At 39.4% G+C, this 22656-nt stretch overlaps 3 protein-coding genes across 4 annotated transcripts; 1 reads left to right on the forward strand and 2 right to left on the reverse strand.

The window, feature by feature from the left end:
• Positions 1-829: 829 nt before the first annotated feature.
• On the reverse strand, positions 830-6311 carry LOC120044159 (exocyst complex component 7-like). Its single transcript, XM_038988740.1, has 3 exons — positions 5217-6311; positions 2311-2416; positions 830-1081 (listed from the first exon to the last, which is right to left on the reverse strand). Exons 1-3 carry the CDS (start codon positions 5339-5341, stop codon positions 830-832), a joined length of 483 nt encoding a protein of 160 aa, XP_038844668.1. The 5' UTR covers positions 5342-6311.
• A 129-nt stretch (positions 6312-6440) lies between these two features.
• Positions 6441-19718, reverse strand: LOC120043816 (Golgi apparatus membrane protein TVP23 homolog B-like). 2 transcript variants are annotated; one of them, XM_038988412.1, is made up of 8 exons: positions 19528-19717; positions 19219-19336; positions 18722-18807; positions 18288-18432; positions 17960-18049; positions 7365-7490; positions 7042-7170; positions 6441-6822 (listed from the first exon to the last, which is right to left on the reverse strand). In XM_038988412.1, the coding sequence occupies exons 2-8, from the start codon at positions 19228-19230 to the stop codon at positions 6799-6801; spliced, it is 612 nt and encodes a 203-aa protein (XP_038844340.1). In that variant the 5' UTR covers positions 19231-19336; positions 19528-19717; the 3' UTR covers positions 6441-6798. The 2 variants fall into 2 exon arrangements, with proteins under 2 accessions (XP_038844340.1, XP_038844341.1); XM_038988413.1 differs by lacking the exon at positions 19219-19336 and having other exon boundaries at positions 19528-19718.
• Positions 19719-20574: 856 nt separating this feature from the next.
• On the forward strand, positions 20575-22189 carry LOC120044726 (protein amnionless-like). The gene has a single exon (XM_038989404.1). It carries the CDS (start codon positions 20575-20577, stop codon positions 22009-22011), a length of 1437 nt encoding a protein of 478 aa, XP_038845332.1. The 3' UTR covers positions 22012-22189.
• The last annotated feature ends 467 nt before the right edge of the window (positions 22190-22656 follow it).

Below are 22656 nucleotides of genomic sequence, written 5' to 3' on the forward strand. Positions count from 1 at the left end.
CATCATTAGCATCCTCACCTGGATTAACACTGACATCATTAGCATCCTCACCTGGATTAACACTGACATCATTAGCATCCTCACCTGGATTAACACCGACATCATTAGCATCCTCACCTTGATTAACACTGACATCATTAGCATCCTCACCTGGATTAACACTGACATCATTAGCATCCTCACCTGGATTAACACTGACATCATTAGCATCCTCACCTGGATTAACACTGACATCATTAGCATCCTCACCTGGATTAACACTGACATCATTAGCATCCTCACCTTGATTAACACTGACATCATTAGCATCCTCACCTGGATTAACACTGACATCATTAGCATCCTCACCTTGATTAACACTGACATCATTAGCATCCTCACCTGGATTAACACTGACATCATTAGCATCCTCACCTGGATTAACACTGACATCATTAGCATTTGCTGCACTCTGCCTTTAACATCAGGGTTTGGTTCAGTAGGGGAAAGCAATGTAAAACACATATTTGCAACGTCTTATTAGACATGTTTCAAAATAGTTATTTTTCCCCCTAAAGAACACGACCCAAGAATCCACTGAATTATGTTGTTTAACTTTACACCAGGGTTGGGATCAATTCCATATAGAAAGTAAAAAAACTAATTCCAATTGCAAATTTTCCTCACTGAAAAGCATTGAAGTGAATTGGAATTTCAGTGTACTTCTGGAATTTACTGGAATTGACCCCAACCCTGGTTTACAACATGGACAACAATGCTGAGAGTAGGGACCTCCTCCTGTTAGTGACAGAGACATACTACAGGTGAACAGGCAGTACCACTACCTTACCTACAGTATCAGCCAGGTGGAGATGGGCAGCACCACTACCTTACCTATCAGCCAGGTGGAGATGGAGATGATGTCCTGAAGCCTAGTTTGGGGTATGAGTTGTACCTCCTCCACTCCGCCTGCAGACCCATTCAGGTACTTTTTGGCCAGGACATCCAGGATTTTGACTGTCTGCACTGGCTTGCTGTAGCGCCCCAAAAGGACTTGGAACTGGGACTCCAGCTGTGACTTGGCACTCTCTAAACGGCCTCTCTGCAAAAACGTTTAGAGCAGTGTTGGGGTCAATTCCATTTCAAACCCAGTCAAATTAGAAAGTAAACCAAATGTCAGTTCCTATTCCAAATGTTCCTCATTGAAAAGCATTGAAGAGAATTGGAATTATAATTTTAGGGGACTTCCTGAAATGACTGGAATTGAACCCAACCGTGGTTTAGAGATCTTAGTTTACTACCATACCCCGTTCAAAGGCACTTACATATTTTTTTCTTGCCGTTTACCATCTGAATGGCAGACATACACAATCCATGTCTTGATTCTCTCAAGGCTTAATAATCCTTCTTTAACCTGTCACCTCCCCCCTTCATCTACACTGATTGAAGTGGATTTAACAATTGACATCAATAAGGGATCGTAGCTTTCACTTGGATTCACCTGGTCGGTCTATGTCATGGACAGAGCAGGTGTTCATGTTCTGTACACTCAGTGTGTGCTGTACGTTCAAATCGGAGGATCTAACAGTTATTGGATAGTGACTATAGTGATTTAAATCTAACAGTTATTGGATAGTGACTATAGTGATTTAAATCTAACAGTTATTGGATAGTGTCTATATAGTGATTTAAATCTAACAGTTATTGGTTAGTGACTATATAGTGATTTATATCTAACAGTTATTGGATAGTGACTATATAGTGATTTATATCTAACAGTTATTGGATAGTGACTATATAGTGATTTAAATCTAACAGTTATTGGATAGTGACTATAGTGATTTATATCTAACAGCTATTGGATAGTGACTATATAGTGATTTAAATCTAACAGTTATTGGATAGTGACTAAATAGTGATTTAAATCTAACAGTTATTGGATAGTGTCTATATAGTGATTTAAATCTAACAGTTATTGGATAGTGTCTATATAGTGATTTAAATCTAACAGTTATTGGATAGCGACTATATAGTGATTTAAATCTAACAGTTATCGGATAGTGACTATCTAGTGATTTAAATCTAACAGTTATTGGATAGTGACTGTAGTGATTTAAATCTAACAGTTATTGGATAGTGACTGTAGTGATTTAATAGCGACCATCTCTTCTAGTAAAATAAGGTATCTTGTGACTAATGAGCACCCTTTCACTGAAGCGAAGCATACTCTATTCTCTTGTCCAACTGTTTGATAGTATTCATACTTCTACAAAGAGAACCTGGCTTGATTGAATTAGAGATGGAAACAGAAATACATGAAGATAGTGTTACCAGCATATTCAGCTCAGGCCCGTCCGGGTCTTCCTGTTGAAAGTACTCCTCTGCTTTCTTGAGTCGGTGAACACAGGCTAGATAGTCAGAAAGTCTTCCTGTAGGCCTTTGCAAAGAAACACATGTACATACAGAAAAAAATTACGTATTTCATTCTAAAATTATCAGTTGATCAGTCATGTATTTGACACACATAGTTTACACAAATATGACCATTCTCCCTCTCCTTCTCCCTTGACCCATACTGAACCTCTAATAACAGAACATCATACTGAACCTCTATTAATAGAACATCATACCGAACCTCTATTAACAGAACATCATACCGAACCTCTATTAACAGAACATCATACTGAACCTCTATTAACAGAACATCATACTGAACCTCTATTAACAGAACATCATACAGAACCTCTATTAACAGATCATACAGAACCTCTATTAACAGAACATCATACCGAACCTCTATTAACAGAACATCATACTGAACCTCTATTAACAGAACATCATACTGAACCTCTATTAACAGAACATCATACTGAACCTCTATTAACAGAACATCATACTGAACCTCTATTAACAGAACATCATACCGAACCTCAATTAACAGAACATCATACTGAACCTCTATTAACAGAACATCATACTGAACCTCTATTAACAGATCATACAGAACCTCTATTAACAGAACATCATACTGAACCTCTATTAACAGAACATCATACTGAACCTCTATTAACAGATCATACAGAACCTCTATTAACAGAACATCATACTGAACGTCTATTAACAGAACATCATACTGAACCTCAATTAACAGAACATCATAACGAACCTCTATTAACAGAACATCATACTGAACCTCTATTAACAGAACATCATACTGAACCTCTATTAACAGAACATCATACTGAACGTCTATTAACGGAACATCATACTGAACGTCTATTAACAGAACATCATACTGAACCTCTATTAACAGAACATCATACTGAACATCTATTAACAGATCATACTGAACGTCTATTAACGGAACATCATACCGAACCTCTATTAACAGATCATACTGAACGTCTATTAACGGAACATCATACCGAACCTCTATTAACAGAACATCATACCGAACCTCTATTAACAGAACATCATACTGAACCTCTATTAACAGAACATCATACTGAACGTCTATTAACAGAACATCATACTGAACCTCTATTAACAGAACATCATACTGAACCTCTATTAACAGAACATCATACTGAACCTCTATTAACAGAACATCATACTGAACCTCTATTAACAGAACATCATACTGAACCTCTATTAACAGAACATCATACTGAACCTCTATTAACAGAACATCATACCGAACCTCTATTAACAGAACATCATACTGAACCTCAATTAACAGAACATCATACTGAACCTCAATTAACAGAACATCATACTGAACGTCTATTAACAGATCATACAGAACCTCTATTAACAGAACATCATACCGAACCTCTATTAACAGAACATCATACCGAACCTCTATTAACAGAACATCATACTGAACGTCTATTAACAGAACATCATACCGAACCTCTATTAACAGAACATCATACTGAACCTCTATTAACAGAACATCATACTGAACGTCTATTAACAGATCATACAGAACCTCTATTAACAGAACATCATACTGAACCTCTATTAACAGAACATCATACTGAACCTCTATTAACAGAACATCATACAGAACCTCTATTAACAGAACATCATACCGAACCTCTATTAACAGAACATTATACTGAACCTCTATTAACAGATCATACAGAACCTCTATTAACAGAACATCATACTGAACCTCTATTAACAGAACATCATACTGAACCTCTATTAACAGAACATCATACTGAACCTCTATTAACAGAACATCATACCGAACCTCTATTAACAGAACATCATACCGAACCTCTATTAACAGAACATCATACCGAACCTCTATTAACAGAACATCATACCGAACCTCTATTAACAGAACATCATACCGAACCTCTATTAACAGAACATCATACCGAACCTCTATTAACAGAACATCATACAGAACCTCTATTAACAGAACATCATACCGAACCTCTATTAACAGAACATCATACTGAACCTCTATTAACAGAACATCATACTGAACCTCTATTAACAGAACATCATACCGAACCTCTATTAACAGAACATCATACCGAACCTCTATTAACAGAACATCATACTGAACCTCTATTAACAGAACATCATACTGAACCTCTATTAACAGAACATCATACTGAACCTCTATTAACAGAACATCATACTGAACCTCTATTAACAGAACATCATACTGAACCTCTATTAACAGAACATCATACCGAACCTCTATTAACAGAACATCATACTGAACCTCTATTAACAGAACATCATACTGAACCTCTATTAACAGAACATCATACTGAACGTCTATTAACAGAACATCATACTGAACCTCTATTAACAGAACATCATACTGAACCTCTATTAACAGAACATCATACCGAACCTCTATTAACAGAACATCATACTGAACGTCTATTAACAGATCATACAGAACCTCTATTAACAGAACATCATACCGAACCTCTATTAACAGAACATCATACTGAACCTCAATTAACAGAACATCATACTGAACCTCAATTAACAGAACATCAGTAGTACTCTTTTCACTCTCTCGTGGCTTCCCAAAACAAGCTGTGCTGGCTTGGATCATTGTCCTTTTCCAATATAATTCCAGCAAATAAATGTAACCTAACCAGGCCAGTGCAGGCCAACTCCACACAGTATTGTGAATAGGGTATACGAGGTCAAATATGGGGCTTGTGTGAGTGTGTGTGTGTCATCGTTCTCCCTACTCTCACCCCTGTATGATGATCTTGTCTGTGTCTCGGACGGCTTGGTAATGGCAGATGGCATCGTCCAGGTAGAATAATGTCTTTTGCATTGTCCCCTTCAGCTGCAACAGGTTCTGTGTGCTTTCGTGCATGGGAACGACCGAGTTCTCCAGGTGCTCCAAACGGCCCTCCAACGATGAGAGAATGGACACCTAGGACACCACACCTTGAGCTACACTGTCTCACGTTAAAGCTTGCATAGAACTGAAGCTATCTTAATAAGACATGGCATTTGAACTCTACTTTATTTGCAATTCAATACATTAACTCACCAATACGTTTTAGCTAATAATATTATGTGAGAAGTGCAGGAACTCAAGTAGTAGCATATTTGAGGTGTGGTAACGTTACTCAGTTCCAGTGAGCTCCTGCCCAAGTCAAGCACTGATTTAATTAATATCTGTGACACAGTAACGTTAGTTGGACACAAGTCAGGTAGCTAACAGTTAGCTAGCTTATGTAAGTTTTCTTTGCTTTCAGGTGTAGCTTACCATGCCTTTAGTCAGTTGATCACTTCTTTTAAGGCTGTCGCTAACGAATGTCAGCAGATCTTGATCCTTGAGAAGAAAACGGATTGGTAGCTAGCTAGTTTAATCTAATTTGGCTAACGTTAGCTCTTCCTATAGCGAATATTATTGTCCCTTTTAATGAGGATACAGTGAGTCCTCATACAAATAGTCAAAACGTTAATAGTAAGTCTACTACTCTAGCAAGCAATGTCATATAATATTAGGACAGACATGTGAAGTGTTCACTAGCCATTGTGTGGTCTGATTGACACCCTAACCCAGGAGTTACTAGCAAGCTACAACTGCTAACGTTAGTCCTAGTTCATGGATAACTTGATTTGCTAACGCTAGCTACTGTAACTAGCCAGCGAGCCTAACGTTACCCGTTTGAGCTTCTCCTCAATCTTCTCTCTCCACAAATATGTTTCATCTGTCGCAGTCATTCTGTTAACAATTCCCTTCTTAGGTATAACTTTACTATTTTATTGTCAAGCATTTGTAAAACAGTTCACCCCCTGCCAGGTAAATTAGTTAGCCAACTGAACCACAGATTAAAAGGGTTGTTGACGGTTGGTCAAGTGGCTTCTGCTTCTTTGCACCAAACTTCCAAGGACAAATTCCATTGGCTTGGCTTGGCTGCATTTAGTGTGGACATTTTTTGCATGATATTATTACAACTCACTTGACATACACTTTTGTTTTATTCATTCACCCAGACATTTTATGTAAATATAATATTTACAAATTTCTTATATTACAATCAGCAGTTATCAATCATTAACAAGGTTGTATTTGAATATTTAGCAGGAAAACAAATGAAGAAAACATACAAAGAAACCTAGTAGTATCTTAGTTTGTAGGACTCTGTAGGAAACAACCCTGTGCCCTCAGAATAGAGAGATGCCTTCCACCTGTTCAACAGGAATTAAGAAAAATAACAGTAGCCTATGCCTCAGTTAAAGCAAGGCAAGATCCTCTTGATAACATAAAATATTACATTAGCAGAAATGCTAATGTTTCTTCTCTCTGCACATCCACCTCTAGGGTCCCTGTTTGGCCATTGCCTATATAAAGAAAACAAACATGAATGTTTAGATGGCAGAAATATCATATAACTATATTATCACAGACAAAAGTGGTCCATGTTGCAACTGAACCCGATCTCAAATGGGAAATACAATTGTAGTCTAAATAAAACATTTGTTGGTGTTTATTATCCTCTGAATTGCTACCCATGAGCTGAAATGTCTAATATGATCTGCTTTTAAATAAGAACTATATACCCGTTTGAAGAACTGGCTGCCAAGGTAGTTGGTTGCCATGCTCCTCAAGTTGGTCTTCCCGCCTACTTTGCATCGCACATATCCATACAGGTTGGCCCACTGCAAGGCCACACCCATGATCACCACTGCCTGCAAGGGGACATGACATAAAAATGCAATGCGTTGTGATTATTTATGTTTCTTTGAGAACCCAAAACAATGCATGTATCTGTTTAAGTTCAAATCATATAGCTAGCTTCATACTAGGTTTGACATATTAATTATCCAGTGGGAAATTAGAGATGTCTAAATTCAAATGGGGAAAGGAAAGGCACTGAACCCACCAGCCACTTAAACTTGAAGGAGAAGAGAGTACTGAACACAAAGATGACCCAGAGGACTGGACACACAACCAGACCCAGCCAGAAGATCTGTGATTCAGAGTTGGTTGGAACTTTTCTACTGGTTGCCTACAGAGAGTTGGGAAAATTAAGCACATGATGATGTTCTACAGAAGTCTTAATTGTTGCAATTCTTTCAGTCGTAGACTCTGTGCTTTGTTTAATTGATTGAACAGTCTGATTTTCTATATACCGTTTCTTTTGGGGCTGCAATTTTCATATAAGCCCTCTTTGATATGCAAACTCACCTTGTTGTTTATCTGCACTGTGTAGGAGTAACATGAGACACATGGATAACATATAAAGACATAAGACAGCTGAACATTAAAGTAACGAACCACATGTTCACGTTGATCATGAGACTGTGATAATAGAGATCTACTAAGGGACGTCCTGGCCCTCTTATTTTCTCCATTGTGCTGACAGACTGACCAGACACATGGGCACCTAGGGCACTTGGAGACACTAGACTTATAGTCTACCCATTCCACTAAAAGCACACATACCAGAGAAATATGCCTAAGGCAACTGGACACTAATGATAGAAGAGACACATAGTCTGACAATTCCAATAAGCACACATACCAGAGAAATATGCCTAAGGCAACTGGATACTAATGATAGAAGAGACACATAGTCTGCCAATTCCAATAAACACACATACCAGAGAACATGCTGAGGCATTGAGTTAATTACAGGGCTAAGTCATAGGCCTATAGGATAGATGGACATATATTATTTTTAAGACAAGCATGGGTCTGGTCACTATTATAATCGAACTGAAAGCAGATATGGGCGTTATTGGGTGTGAACAAGTAGGAAGCCTGAACTAAAAAGATAATGATGGCAGGAAGAATTAGGGGAAGTATGCTTATTTGCATATGGGGTGGACCCATATGCTATTTGTGTATAAATGTTGGAACCGGGGCTGGGAAGCGGTGGGTGTTCTGCGGGACATTCCGGCTTGCAATACAAATTGTATTAAAAAAGTCTAATTGATTTCACAAGTTCTTACGAGTGTTATATTTCTGAGATGATTTTCCACGACATATTTGGCGAGCTTAGCCAGGAGGGACAGGGACTGAGGAATGGCGTTCAGGGCTGGTGATAGTTTCTTTGGACAATCCTGCAAACAATATGGCCACAACTATAACAAGGTAAGCTTGTTCTTACATAGTTGAAATGTTTGTATGGATTGCTTCAGAGATCCTGTCTCAGCGAGAGGGGCGCCACGTAAGTCTCTCTTTCAAATTTCCTAAAAAGAAACCAGTAAATACTAAAGAACTTTTGAATTCAATGAATTTGCATGTATGTGTAATTTGGGGAATTGTATTAAATATAAATGTATGCGCATGTAGTATAGAGACTGAGTGAATAGGCGCTGTGAACTTTGCTTGTGTTAGGTGTTTAGCGGAGTGGGTATGCATGCGCTCGTTCTGATCAGACCGTTCGAATGTGTAGCTTAAATGATGCGGTTGTTTGCGAATCTGGCTGAGATGGCTGGCTATAATAAGGGACAGATAATGTAGGTAGAAAATCCTGTGATACCTCTTCAATAAAATTAGTAGAAGGAATGCTTGGACAGGTTACTTATGAATAACGGCTCTAAAGATAACAGAGAACTGCATAAATAAGTAGTTAGGAAGCCACGATACCGCTCTTTAAAAAAGGAACATTTTTAAAGAGGTCTGCTTGGGTGGGATATTCACGGCAGAAGGGTCTGTTGGTGAATATTTAGTAGTTAAATAAATATTTCATGGTTACCGCTCTGAAAGGGGGACTGTACGGGTGAAATATTAGGTTGCAGGAAAAACGTTTGCCCGATTGTGCGGCGTTCAACTGCAAAAGTAGCTTATACGGTCAAAGCATAAATCAGTAATTAAATAAATATTTCATGGTTACCGCTCTGAAAGGGGGACTGTACGGGTGAAATATTAGGTTGCAGGAAAACGTTGGCCCGATTGTGCGGCGTTCAACTGCAAAAGTAGCTTATACGGTCAAAACATAAATCAGTAGTTAAATAAATATTCATAGTTACCGCTCTGAAAGGAGGACTGTACGGGTGAAATATTTAGGTTGCAGGAAAAACGTTGGCCCGATTGTGCGGCGTTCAAATGCAAAAGAAATCCTGCGAATAAAAAACCGCTCTGTCTAGCTAACAGGGTTTTGTAATTCAGTAGGTCACGCCACAATACTACTCTAATAATAGAAGAAAAGATCAGTATTGGGGGGGTGAATAGGATATGAAGACAAGCTGATCCGATTAGACAGTAGTCTCGTCATATTGTAGAAATCCTAGAAGTCTAGGCTTATGTAGGAGGAAGTGAATTAAGTCAATAAAGAAAGACTAAGTTGTTTTGAGGTAAAAACAAAGGGATTGAATGAACGGATGAAACATAAAAGGATGAATGAAAATGTTGTAAGAAATGAGTAGATCTGTGTAGAGATAGAACATTAGGAAGAAAGAAAGGACAGGTTGTGTGTGTGTGTAGGCAGAGCTTCCAGAAGAGGGAGCGCGCAGCCCTCCTGTGACAGAGTAGAAAGTTGAGGAAGGGTGCCTCTAACTACTGTTAGGCAGAGGGAACGAAATTAAGGAACATCGAAGTAAAATAAGTTATAATCAAGGATAAAAACACTGACGTGATAAAGTAGTAAGCGACCATAGTAAAATTACTAAAAAGGTGTCAAAATAAATAATGAATAAAAATAATTAAAGAGGCGTTAACCGAATAGTATAATATGAATAGAACAGTGTGGTAACAAAACAGAAAGTAGAATCGTCGATAAATTGAAATTGTACTATAAAGTTAAAAACGAATCTAGGTTAGTTAAGATAAATAGTGATTAGCAGAACTATTGACAATATCTAAGAACGAATAAGAAAATAGCTCTCTGTTTTGAATATGGGTATGGGGAAAATTAGTGTAATGTGACACTAGAACTTAGTGCGGTAGCAGGAAATGCCGCTATACAAGAGTTTATATCCTTGTCAAAATAACAAAAAACTAATCGGTTTGAGGTTAGTGAGAATGGAATTTTTTTACTTGGCGGTGTATAGTCTCTGAGCGAACAATGAGTGTTTTATAGAGATTACAGTTTATATGTGGTCAAGAAGAAGTATTAGATCACGTTTGACTTGACATCTAGTAGAGTACAGATGGAATTTTAATTGTTAGGCATTTTATACCGTCATTCTCTGAAAACTGTTAAGACGTTTATGGAATAAAAACAATTTGCTGATCAAAAGGTAACATTGTGAATATTAACGATATGTATACTTTCTTTTCCAGGAAAAAAAAAAAAGGTTTAATCTTCTCTGGTCAAAATATCATTGGAGACTGCATTACTGTGGAAAGCAGTTAATTAAAGTCAGCCGCTTTAAAAATAAAAATATCTGGATAAGGCTCAAAAATGGAGTTCTGGATGAGTGAGTCCAGTCCCTTTGCGTTATTGGCTTATGGTTCACTAGTAAGTACACCATGTACTGGGAATGAATATGCATTAGTAGATTTATTGGAAGGGTTTTTTCCAATTCAGTTTCAAATTGGGTATGCAAAAGGATGGAAATGTTTTTGAAAAATGTATTTAAGTTGTTCCTAAAGAAAGGGGGAGTGGAAACATGTTAATGGTGTCAAAATGCCCTGAATCCTAAGAATTTCCTGTGAAAGACTGATCACCTTTTACTAGAAATTGTTGGAACAGGTGGGATTTACTTATAAAATGTATAAAAGACACCAGACTCTATTCAAACTGTATAATTACTTTGAAAATCTATTATGTCCCTGGGAAAATTATGAAGAGTTGTACCCTTAAATTGAATAAGTTATTCGAATAGGTTTATTTTAATTTTAATTTTGATATAACATGGGTTCATAGGTAAAACTATCAGTTCCCTGGGGTTATGGTCTTTGGGTAAATACACAAATGTGCTTTGTTCATTCTGCATATAAAAAGTGATGAAAGTTACTCCAAAGGGTTTATTGGAGTGTGGGTTTCTGTGAGGGTTTTGTTGATAAATACATCATCTGTAATTCATCTGAGAGATCACCAGTAGAATAAGGGAGTTATCATAAAAGGTGACGACAGAATGCTTTAAGGCATGAGAGAGAATATCACCACAAGTGGGTGTGGAGCTCAAACCCACCCTGACCGACTGAATGGTAAGGGACAACTGTGTCTGATGACCTGTGAACTGTGTTTAAAAATAGACATGCTGAAATATATTTGTTGGGTGAATAATGACTTAAAGGAATTGGGGTACTGACCTTTTATTATCAGGCCACTCATGAGAGAAAAACTGAGACAAAAGGGATATTGTACAATAGATAATACTGGTATTTAAAGTGTTTAGTATAAATGTTAATTATTAAAGGGATGATGTGTATTGAATAGATAAGGTCAAATGTGAGTTAAAGTAAACACTAAGGATTGTTATCCTGAATATTGGGTTGGAAAATGTATAAAAAAAAATAACTGTTTAGTTATTTAGATATAGAACTGTTTAAATTTAATAGGCCTAGGGCCGCTCTGGAATCTAATCCTGAGACAAGGTGGTTGCCAAAACTTACAGAATATTAGATTAAAGTTTTTTTTTGTTTCTTTTGTTTTATAATGTCATTGGAATTGTAATGATAAAATGTAATGTTTAATTGAATAAAAAGGTAGTCTGTTGTGCGATGATACCCAAGAATGAAGAAGAAAGAGACCAATAATAACATGGGCATAGAATGAAACAGATGGACGTTTTCTCCAGGTTTAATTACATTACAAATAGTGGAAATTTATTGCAAATGTGTAATTATAATTTTTTTTTTTTTTCTTCTCTTTTTCTCGTTTGGTCACTTTATTTTTGTTTTGAGGAACATAATGTTGTGTATATGTTCCTGAGGAGGGACTGATACTGATATAAATGATATATAAATTGACTTAAGGATGTTTTAAGTATGTATCAAACAATGGCTGTTATGGGTTAGGGGACTCATAAATGAAGGTAATGGTAGTGAAGGGGTGTTATTTCTAGAAACTATGTATAATAATAGAGATAATTCACAGAAAAGGAAAGACAGCTGGCTGTGTAAAATATAGGGACAATTCTAAAGTAAATAGAACAATTCACATATCTAAAGATATGGTAAAAAGAATAAGTGGTGGCATTTTGAACATTAGAGCAAAAGTTTAAGAAACTTATGACTTAGTTTTGTTAGGATTGGATATTAATCCAACTGGAAGACACTTGACTGATTATATGTTATTTTACAGCAGTTGCTGTAGGGACCATCATTTGACTATCATTATGAATATTTCTGTGGCAGGAGGCCAGGTATTTGAGGCAGAATGGTTACATAGGGCTGTTATTAAAAATTAAGATTTAGTGATCTTGCTATAAGAAGAAAGTCTGTCAGGGAATAACCCATGTGTTAGTGTGTATGTCCTCAGGAAAAAACAGCCAGAAATGGAAGGGCTTGGGCTGCATTCTGGAGACTGAGTGTACATCAAGATACACCAGGCTGGTGGTATACTTCTTACAACACTGCAGTGGTAAAGATCTTCATGTCTCTCTTTGGTGGGTGCATAAGTCTCACGAGAAGTAAGGTCCAGCTGAATAATGGGTGAGCTTGAAAACACCATGACAGAGGATGTGGAATCAGAGAGAGAGAGAGAGAGACTAGATTCCACTATAGACATACTGGGTTGTGTTTGGAGGCTACTTGTTTCATTTTTTAATGCATCATGTGAAAAAGAATAGATGATAGGATATGATACTCTAAACAAACATGTTAAAGGGATTGATATGAAAGCATATACAGTGTTGAATTACGTCAAGAAGAGATAATGTTGATTAAGGTTATGCACATGATTATCAGTTAAAATGGAGCAGATGGAAAACTAAGTAAAAATGACATGATTTGGGAACACCTCTCAGAACCTGGGGCCGAAAGGGGAAGACTGGGTGGAAGCATGAGGAAGCTTTTTAGGGCTTTTATTTTTGTGGAGTCCAGCAGAAAAAGTATCCTGGAGGCATAGAGTCATGTGAAGAGAGAGTGGGAATTGTCATGGTCTCAGATTTCAGTTTTCATGAATATATTTATGCATAACAAATAACATTGTCAATGCTGTTATGTTTTGTCGTTTTCCAAGTCTTATGTTTAGGAAACCAGAAGGAGAGGGGTTCGCCAGCTTCAGCTGGAATGTCTGTTTGTTGTGTGATGAGTGATGGAAGTAAGAGGAAGTATGGTGCAATCATAGAACAGAGGCCATAAGTCTCTAAGTATGAATGCCTCACAGAAAGTAGGCAGAAACCTGAACCAGGATGAGAGGTTCTGCGTCTGATGATCCAAGGGGACCAGAAGGACCTCTCCCAGTGATACCAGGAGATCTAGTCCACGTTCGAGTGTTCCGGAGGAAGTGGGATCCACCGAGGAGAGAAGGACCCTATGAGGTGGCCAAAGCAACAAGAACGGCCGTCCAAATGAAAAGAAGCCAGACGTGGTACCATCTGAACCACTGCAGCTGAGTCCCAACAGAGAGAAGGATACAACCATATAGAGATGAGGACACAGAGGATGCTGATTCACCAGGGAGGAGCCAAGAAAACAGCAAATCAAGTGAAAGCCAAAATGTGACAGGTGCACCGACTAATGCACCCAGAAGAGGAGGAGAGGCCTCACAAGGAACAGAATGAGAACATTTCTTCCCTAAAATTGAAACCCTTCCAGATGGAAGCTAAGTCCGGCCTGAGGAGGGAGCCTCAGGTGAAGAAAGAGGAGGAAAAGTCCCGCAAGCTGAAGAAAATGGGGATTTCCTCACAATTGACTTTTCAACTCTTGAATGGTCTCCTTTACAGACAATTGAAGTTAGAACAACAAAAGAATAATGACATTGACATAACAAGAAGTAACAGTGAATGCTAGTATAGAAACAACAGACTCACGCACAATCAAGATGTATGGTGGAAGCAGGAAGAGAAGAAAGGAATCAGCTGAACAATCCAAAAAGACTGACAAGGTTAGAATCTCTGTTCCACCTCAACTTATAACAGAAGCAGGAGAACTGAAGTCTATCTCAATCATAAGGATCAAACCCTTACCGGAGATGGCACTCTGTGGATGGACACATCACCAAACAAAGGGACAAGTCGTTTGGGATCCGAAAGGATGTGACCTGACATTAATCAAAGAAAAGGACGAGAGGGTGCTCATCATGAATCAGATTGAACCAGTTGAAGGTGAAGAATTAATAGTTGAAATAACAAGAACAACAGTGACCGAAGGGAGTAGCACCACGGTCATTAAGATTGATCCTACTCCTGCACCTGAACAGGAAGAACCTGTGACAATAACAAGGGTGGCGGCTGCTGTGACGACCACAGTAGTTACCACTAAGATGACATCGACTTCCCTTACCAAGCAGACCACCGTATCCACAAAGCAACCTGAGACATCATAGTCAGGAGAGTTTTTTTACTGACATTTGGAACTTTCTGATAAACTCTAATGATCTACCCCAAGATAAGAACATTGTAAAAGCGACAGAATTAGATATATCAGAATCAGAACCACTCAAGGACACCACACGAGAAGAAGTAGTGAAGAAGGAGTGATCTTTGAATTTTTAGATATATATATTGATGAATATATATGGTTTCCTTTAATTAAAGCTAGTTATGCCTTCTAAAAAACTAGGTTAATTTCAAAAACATGTTAGGTAACAGAGGGTATTCCGGTTACAAGTGTCTATGGACCATGTCCTTAATCTTCTTAACAAAGGTTGGTATCATTGATATCACTTTATTAGAGAGGTGTCTGCGAGGGAGGATCATGTTGAAATGCTTAAATTTAGAATGATGTTGTGTCAATTTTCTTTTATAACTGCATGGAGGTCTTTGATTTTCTCATATTCAATTTATTATTATACTCATTGTATTATCTTTTATTTTTATACCTAATTAGATCTTTTACTCTTATGAAAATTGGAGATGTTTGGTCTAGTTAGGTTTTCTTTAATGTTTCTAATTAGATCTTTTACTCTTATGAAAATTGGAGATGTTTGGTCTAGTTAGGTTTTCTTTAATGTTTCTGATTGGATCTTTTACTCCTATTTCACATTGGAGATGTTTGGTCTAGTTGGTTTATATGCTTCACTTTGTTTTTATTTTTTGTATTTTCTTGTTTATCATAGGTATTCTCATTTACTATCCCAAAGTCTTATTTGTATCATTTATGTGGCTAATTAGCCCCAGAGGGGGGATTGTAGGAGTAACATGAGACACATGGATAACATATAAAGACATAAGACAGCTGAACATTAAAGTAACGAACCACATGTTCACGTTGATCATGAGACTGTGATAATAGAGATCTACTAAGGGACGTCCTGGCCCTCTTATTTTCTCCATTGTGCTGACAGACTGACCAGACACATGGGCACCTAGGGCACTTGGAGACACTAGACTTATAGTCTACCCATTCCACTAAAAGCACACATACCAGAGAAATATGCCTAAGGCAACTGGACACTAATGATAGAAGAGACACATAGTCTGACAATTCCAATAAGCACACATACCAGAGAAATATGCCTAAGGCAACTGGATACTAATGATAGAAGAGACACATAGTCTGCCAATTCCAATAAACACACATACCAGAGAACATGCTGAGGCATTGAGTTAATTACAGGGCTAAGTCATAGGCCTATAGGATAGATGGACATATATTATTTTTAAGACAAGCATGGGTCTGGTCACTATTATAATCGAACTGAAAGCAGATATGGGCGTTATTGGGTGTGAACAAGTAGGAAGCCTGAACTAAAAAGATAATGATGGCAGGAAGAATTAGGGGAAGTATGCTTATTTGCATATGGGGTGGACCCATATGCTATTTGTGTATAAATGTTGGAACCGGGGCTGGGAAGCGGTGGGTGTTCTGCGGGACATTCCGGCTTGCAATACAAATTGTATTAAAAAAGTCTAATTGATTTCACAAGTTCTTACGAGTGTTATATTTCTGAGATGATTTTCCACGACAACTGTTTGTCTTTCACTTGTATTTTGTGGGTGTGAATAAATAAATGAACTAAACTAATAGACAGGAACAACTACAACTCCTCTCAGCCTGTTACCAACCCTTAGTAACCTTCTTGACCAGATACAATGCTATTTTACAGTAAACAAATTGGCTGAGAGAAATTGATAAAACGATTGTGGGGGCTGTTTTGTTAGACTTCAGTGCGGCTTTTGACATTATTGATCATAGTCGGATGCTGGAAAAATGTATGTGTAATGGCTTTACACCCCCTGCTACATTGTGGATAAAGAGTTACTTGTCTAACAGAACACAGAGGGTGTTCTTTAATGGAAGCCTCTCCAACATAATCCAAGTAGAATCAGGAATTCCCCAGGGCAGCTGTTTAGGCCCCTTACTTTATTCAATCTTTACTAACGACATGAGTAAAGCCAGTGTGTCTATGTATGAGGATGACTCAACACGTCAGCTACTACGGCGACTGAAATGACTGCAACACATAACAAAGAGCTGCAGCTAGTTTCAGAATGGGTGGCAAGGAATAACTTAGTCCTAAATATTTCCAAAACTAAAAGCATTGTATTTGGGACAAATCAATCCCTAAACCTCAACTAAATCTTGTAATGAATAATGTGGAAAAGGAGGTGACCAAACTGCTTGCAGTAACCCTGGATTGTAAACTGTCATGGTCAAAACATATTGATACAACAGTAGCTAAGATGGGGAGAAGTCTGTCCATAATAAAGTGCTATTCTGCCTTCTTAACAACACTATCAACAAGGCAGCTCCTACAGGCCTTAGTTTTGTCACACCTGGACTACTGTTCAATAGTGTGGTCAGGTGCCACAACGAGGGACTTTGGAAAATTACAATTGGCTCAGAACAGAGCAGCATGCCTGGCCCTTGGATGTACACGGGGAGCTAACATTAATGATATGCATGTAAATCTCTCATGGCTCAAAGTGCGTGAGAGATTGACTTCAGCACTACTTGTTGTTGTAAGAAGTGTTGACAAGCTGAATGTACCAATCTTTCTGTTTAAACTACTAGCACACAGCTCAGACACCTATGCATACCCCACAAGACATGCCACCAGAGGTCTCTTCACAATCCCCAAGTCCAGAACAGACTATGGGAGGCGCACAGTACTACATAGAGCCATGACTACATGGAACTCTATTCCACATCAGGTAACTGATGCAAGCAGTAGAATCAGACTTTCTTTTAAAAATAGCTAAAAATATACCTTATGGAACAGTGGGGACTGAAGAGACACACAAATGTACAGACACACGCATACAAGTACTAGCACACACGTATATTGTAATATGGTATTATACATTTTGTATTGTAGATATGTAGTGGTTATATGATGTACTGTTTTATATTTAGTTTTATATGTAAGTGCCTTAATGTGTTTGGACCCCAGGCAGAGTAGAAGCTGCATTGGCAGCAGCTAATGGGGAGCCGTAATAAATACAAATACAGTCATGGACTATACTGGAACCGTACTGGTCTGGACTCAAACACCCAGTGGCTCTGTCCATCCTCATCCACCTGGTTCCACCACCTGAGGCCCACCATCAACCTGCCAGACACATTCTGAGAAAGAAACACAATGGGATCACTCACCAACTGTACCTATAAAAATAAGGCAACTTTTACCCTTTTCACACTACTCTGTCAAGCTGTGCTAGCCTGGCCTGGTTACACATCCAACATAATTGCTGGAAAAATGTGGGAAAGGGCCATGTGAAAAGAAAATATCCAGGCCAACACGATAGTGTGAAAAGGGTATGACCAAATTAAGTTGTACCACAAACTGTGACAACCCACCCACCTTGACTGTCCAGAAGTCACATGAAAGGAGGAGGATGATGGTGACCATACAGACGATGAAACTACTGCTCAGGATTTCACACAGTAGGTAGACTAAGATGGCACTGGTGCGGAAGAAGAGATGGAAAAACGTGGCCAGGGGATGCCTAAAACAAGAGCAGGTTTTGATCACACACACACACACACACACACACACACACACACACACACACACACACACACACACACACACACACACACACACACACACACACACACACACACACACACACACACACACACACACGAGAGAGAGAGAGAAAGAAATAGTTCACATTTACAGCAAAACAACATCTCTTGTTCTGGTCGATCAGAATAGCTGATACGGGTTGAAATGACAATATCAGTTTGTTCTGTTACTCCTCATCAATTAGTGAATCAACTTCCAAAACGCACTTGATTTCTGATTTCTTCTGTCTGGTGGCGGTGGGGGAATCATCATCGTCGTCACCAAAGAGTGGAGCATCTGCCTCCTGTGAATCCTTTCAAGAAAGAAATGAGCTGTCAAACAAGGCTCATTGAGGTGGCTAACGCTACTTAGATAGCTACTACTGTACAGCTAACTGACATGACAGTGAGGGACACAGTAATTAGATGGCTCTGGGGTAATTTGTGCATTCTAGCTAAATAGTTCGGTTTAAAACATTACAAAGGTTTATCTATTCAAATAATTGCATAAAAACGTAGCTAGCTAGCTAAAAGAACAAGTGAAGTTAAGTGAGCAAGCTAGCTAACAGTTAGCTAGTAAGGCTCACTGAAGTAGGGCAACACAAAGTTAGCTAAGAAAAACTCCATGAGAGCAACTTGAACAGTAAAGCGTTACCAGGCATAGTGTCATCAATAATTAAAGATATAAAACAACTTATTTGTTTGAAAATAGTAAGAGATCTCACCAGTCTCATCATCTTTGACACTCACTTCCGGATGACGTGTAGGTAAACAAACATGCTTGTATGAAGGACCCCACTCATGGGTGCAGAATAAGTTGCCTGATTGCAACTTTGTTAAGATCTGAACCGGAGATTTGAAAATCTTATGTGATGTGAAATGTGATATCACTAATTGTATAAATGAATTTATTAATTAATTTAAAAAATATATTCATCGAGATATCTTTACCTCAACTTGAACATAACTTACTCTTGTGATTAGAATGATCATTTTCAGGTCTTTAATTTTTAATGGTTTCATTTCATACCCACCTTGATCATCTGCAAAGCGTCTCACCCCCAAGAAAAGGAATCCACCACCAATATGTATAGCGCCCACACGACCCTATATCAGAGGTGCGTTCAATTGTTGCAGAGCGGTTAGTTCTGAACAACACGTTTCCCCAAAACGTTATTGAACAGACTTTGAGGTATGTTTGCGCCAATGACCGTGAATATGAAGGTTTTCTTCCATTTGGTGGGTGTGGCTTGAAGCAATGAGTGACGTATTTAAAGGGCAGTGGACATGCGGACAGTGTTTCCCAACACACAACCCCTCCCTGTTTTTCAACTGGTCGTTCAGTACAGAAATGTTTCTGTTCAATTGAACGTTCGAGAACGTAAAAACATACTGAACGCACCCCAGGGTTTCCCAAACTCGGTCCTGGGTGCACATTTAGTTTTTTGCCCTAGCACTACAAAGCTGATTAAATTAATCAACGTTTCATGATGAGTTGGTTATTTTAAATCCGCTGTGTAGTGCTAGTGCAAAAACCAAAATGTGCACACAGGAGGGGCCCCAGGACCGAGTTTGGGAAACTCTGCCTTAAATGACTGGTCGCAATCAAGGAAGTATATGGGAACAGAGTTTGACAAATCTTTATTTTTAGAATGTTTAGATTTAACATTGATGAGTTCCCAATGACTTTTTTTAAATTTCAATTCCACCGCTGGTCAGAAGAAACATCACAGCTTTTACTTTTTATCGCAGCTTTTACTTTTACTGTAGATGCAATTTTTTTTAACACTATACAGTTGTCACATACAGTTTTTAGGCATAAAGGCTATGAAAAGGTGTAGGCCTAAATCAAATCACAAATCTTTCATAGAGACATCTACACTGTTATTTTGGGGCATTATTGCTGCGGCTGCAGTTAATCTTTGACCAAGCTGGTGACCAGCCGGTAAAGATGAGTGTCTACCAGAGCTCATCAACTTCCTAATCTGGGAACCTGTGCACTCACTCCCTCATGTGACAGTCACACTGTCAGAGACAAAGGTCACCCCGTAGTTCATCCACTTCTGTCACAAGCATTCAGGATGCCAAAAACACCAGCCGTGTTTCTTCTCCTCGGTCTCTGTCTGTTCGGGGCAGCTGACGCCCTGTACAAGCAGTGGATACCCGACACTAACTATGAAAACCAGACCAACTGGGACAAAGGGTCCGTGCCCTGCGGTAACGACATAGTGCAGTTCTCGGCTCAGAGGAAAGTGTCCGTGTATGTGGAGACGGTCCACTCCGTCCAGGAGATGCGGCTACCGGTGGACGGAGAGTTCATCCTTCCCTCGGGGGGCGGCTTCACGGTCAGTAATGGAGGGGACCCCGGTTGCGGGGCGGGCGTCACCGCCCAGTTCAAAGATGCAGAGTCTCTGCAGTGGTTCGACCCGGCGCTGTGGCAGGCGGCAGAGTCTTTAGACGACCTGAAGAAAGGTCGCTTCCTGTTCTCGGTACACGAGGAGAGCGTACCCTGCCAGTATGACAACGTGTTGTTCCGCGCTGGCTCCTCGTTCCGCGTGGACACCACCTCCAACCAGCCCAGCGTCCCTGTCCAGAGTGTGTCCGTTCTGGGGAAGACGTTCAGCAGCAGCTCGGAGTTCACCCATTATCTGGGGTCACACTCTGGCCGGCTGCAGTTCCACGGAACCTCATCCCCCAGCGTCGGGGCTTCTGGCTGCAGTGATGCCTCTGGCTGCGACTGTGGGAACTCTGCGAATCACAACAGGATCTGTGGCACCGTGACATGCGCTCCTATGAGCTGTAAGAAGCCACTGTACCCCACAGGACACTGCTGCGAAGTGTGCGGCGCCATCGTCACCATCCAGTATTCCTCAGGCTTCAACATTGAGTCTTATCGGAATCGACTGCAGCACCTCTTCCTTGGTCTGCCCTCGTACCAGTCCATTCAGCTAGGCATGTCCAAGGTGCTCAAATCTCAGTATTTCCTCGGGGTGATCCCACGTGTGGCTGCAGCCGAGATCCAAATCGTGCTCCTGGATGGGGAGTCTGGTGCGGTGGCAGAGGCCCTGGCTCGGGACATATTGAAGGACGTCCAAGCCCAAGGCTCAAACCTGGGCATAACCGGGGCTGAGTTCCAGGCCTCTTCTGGGGCCACCAGTGGTGACGGGGCAGGGGACAACGCAGGAGTTGTGGTGGGAGCCGTGTTCGGGGTCCTGATAGTAGTCGCTGGTCTTCCCCTCCTGGCTGTCCTCTTCCGCAGAGGCGTCATAAAAATGCCAACCATGCCCACCATCTCCATCCCTTCTCTGAGCAGCTTAAGGAGAAGCCAGGAGGAGATAGAGGACTTCACGGACCACGGCTTTGAAAACCCCATCTTCGACAAGCCCACCATGATGCCCGAAGTACCAGGTATCTATGGGACTGAAGCCGCCAACTCTATCTCCCTGACGCCGTCAGGTGTGCATTTTGTTAATCCCGCGTATGATGAGAACGAGACCTCAATCGATTTCACTGCCTGAGACTGTGTGTCATGGTATCTGTAAATATTTTGTGCACATTCTTATGAGAATAATTTCTTATGTGTTGTAATGTATCTGAAATGTAAAAATAATATGTTTCATGCTTAAATTCATATTAAGTATTAGGTATTTTAAAAAGTCAAGCAATTCATATTTGTAAATCAATTCTGAAAAGATTTTTACAAAAGCTTTGTCACATTGTTAATATGATTTACATTGGATTGACCATTGACACAACAATGAAAGGCAGCCCTTGAACTCATCTTGGTAGTTAGTACTCAGCACAATGTCAAATAAACATAGTATGTTTTTGCCAATGAAAGACCAATCACAGCAGTTAGCAAGTCAGTCACTTGCTAACCTGTTCCAATAAAAAGGGCAGTTAAAAAGTTATTACTCAGTCCCTCAGTGTCATGTTTTGTTCTATATCAAATCTAATTGTATTTGTCACATGCGCCGAATACAACAGGTGTAGACTTTACCGTGAAATGCTGACTTACAAGCCCTTAACCAACAATGCAGTTCAAGAAATAGAGTTAAGAAAATGTTTACTAAATAAACTAAAGTAAAAAGTAAAATAAAAAGTAACACAATAAAATGACATAACAATAACAAGGCTATATACTTGGGGTACCGGTACCGAGT

Source organism: Salvelinus namaycush, chromosome 3 (genome assembly GCF_016432855.1).
Source record: "Salvelinus namaycush isolate Seneca chromosome 3, SaNama_1.0, whole genome shotgun sequence".
Classification (NCBI taxonomy): Eukaryota; Metazoa; Chordata; class Actinopteri; order Salmoniformes; family Salmonidae; genus Salvelinus; species Salvelinus namaycush.

Coding starts and splice junctions, on each gene's coding strand:
- LOC120044726 (XM_038989404.1), top strand. CDS start 20,575: ATGCCAAAAACACCAGCCGTGTTTCTTCTCCTCGGTCTCTGTCTGTTC.
- LOC120044159 (XM_038988740.1), bottom strand. CDS start 5,341: ATGCACGAAAGCACACAGAACCTGTTGCAGCTGAAGGGGACAATGCAA. Junction 2,417..5,216: donor GACAAGATCATCATACAGGG/GTGAGAGTAGGG, acceptor TTCTTTGCAAAG/GCCTACAGGAAGACTTTCTG. Junction 1,082..2,310: donor GGCCTGAGCTGAATATGCTG/GTAACACTATCT, acceptor ACGTTTTTGCAG/AGAGGCCGTTTAGAGAGTGC.
- LOC120043816 (XM_038988412.1), bottom strand. Junction 7,171..7,364: donor CCTTCAAGTTTAAGTGGCTG/GTGGGTTCAGTG, acceptor GTCCCCTTGCAG/GCAGTGGTGATCATGGGTGT. Junction 6,823..7,041: donor GCAGCCAGTTCTTCAAACGG/GTATATAGTTCT, acceptor TTCTTTATATAG/GCAATGGCCAAACAGGGACC.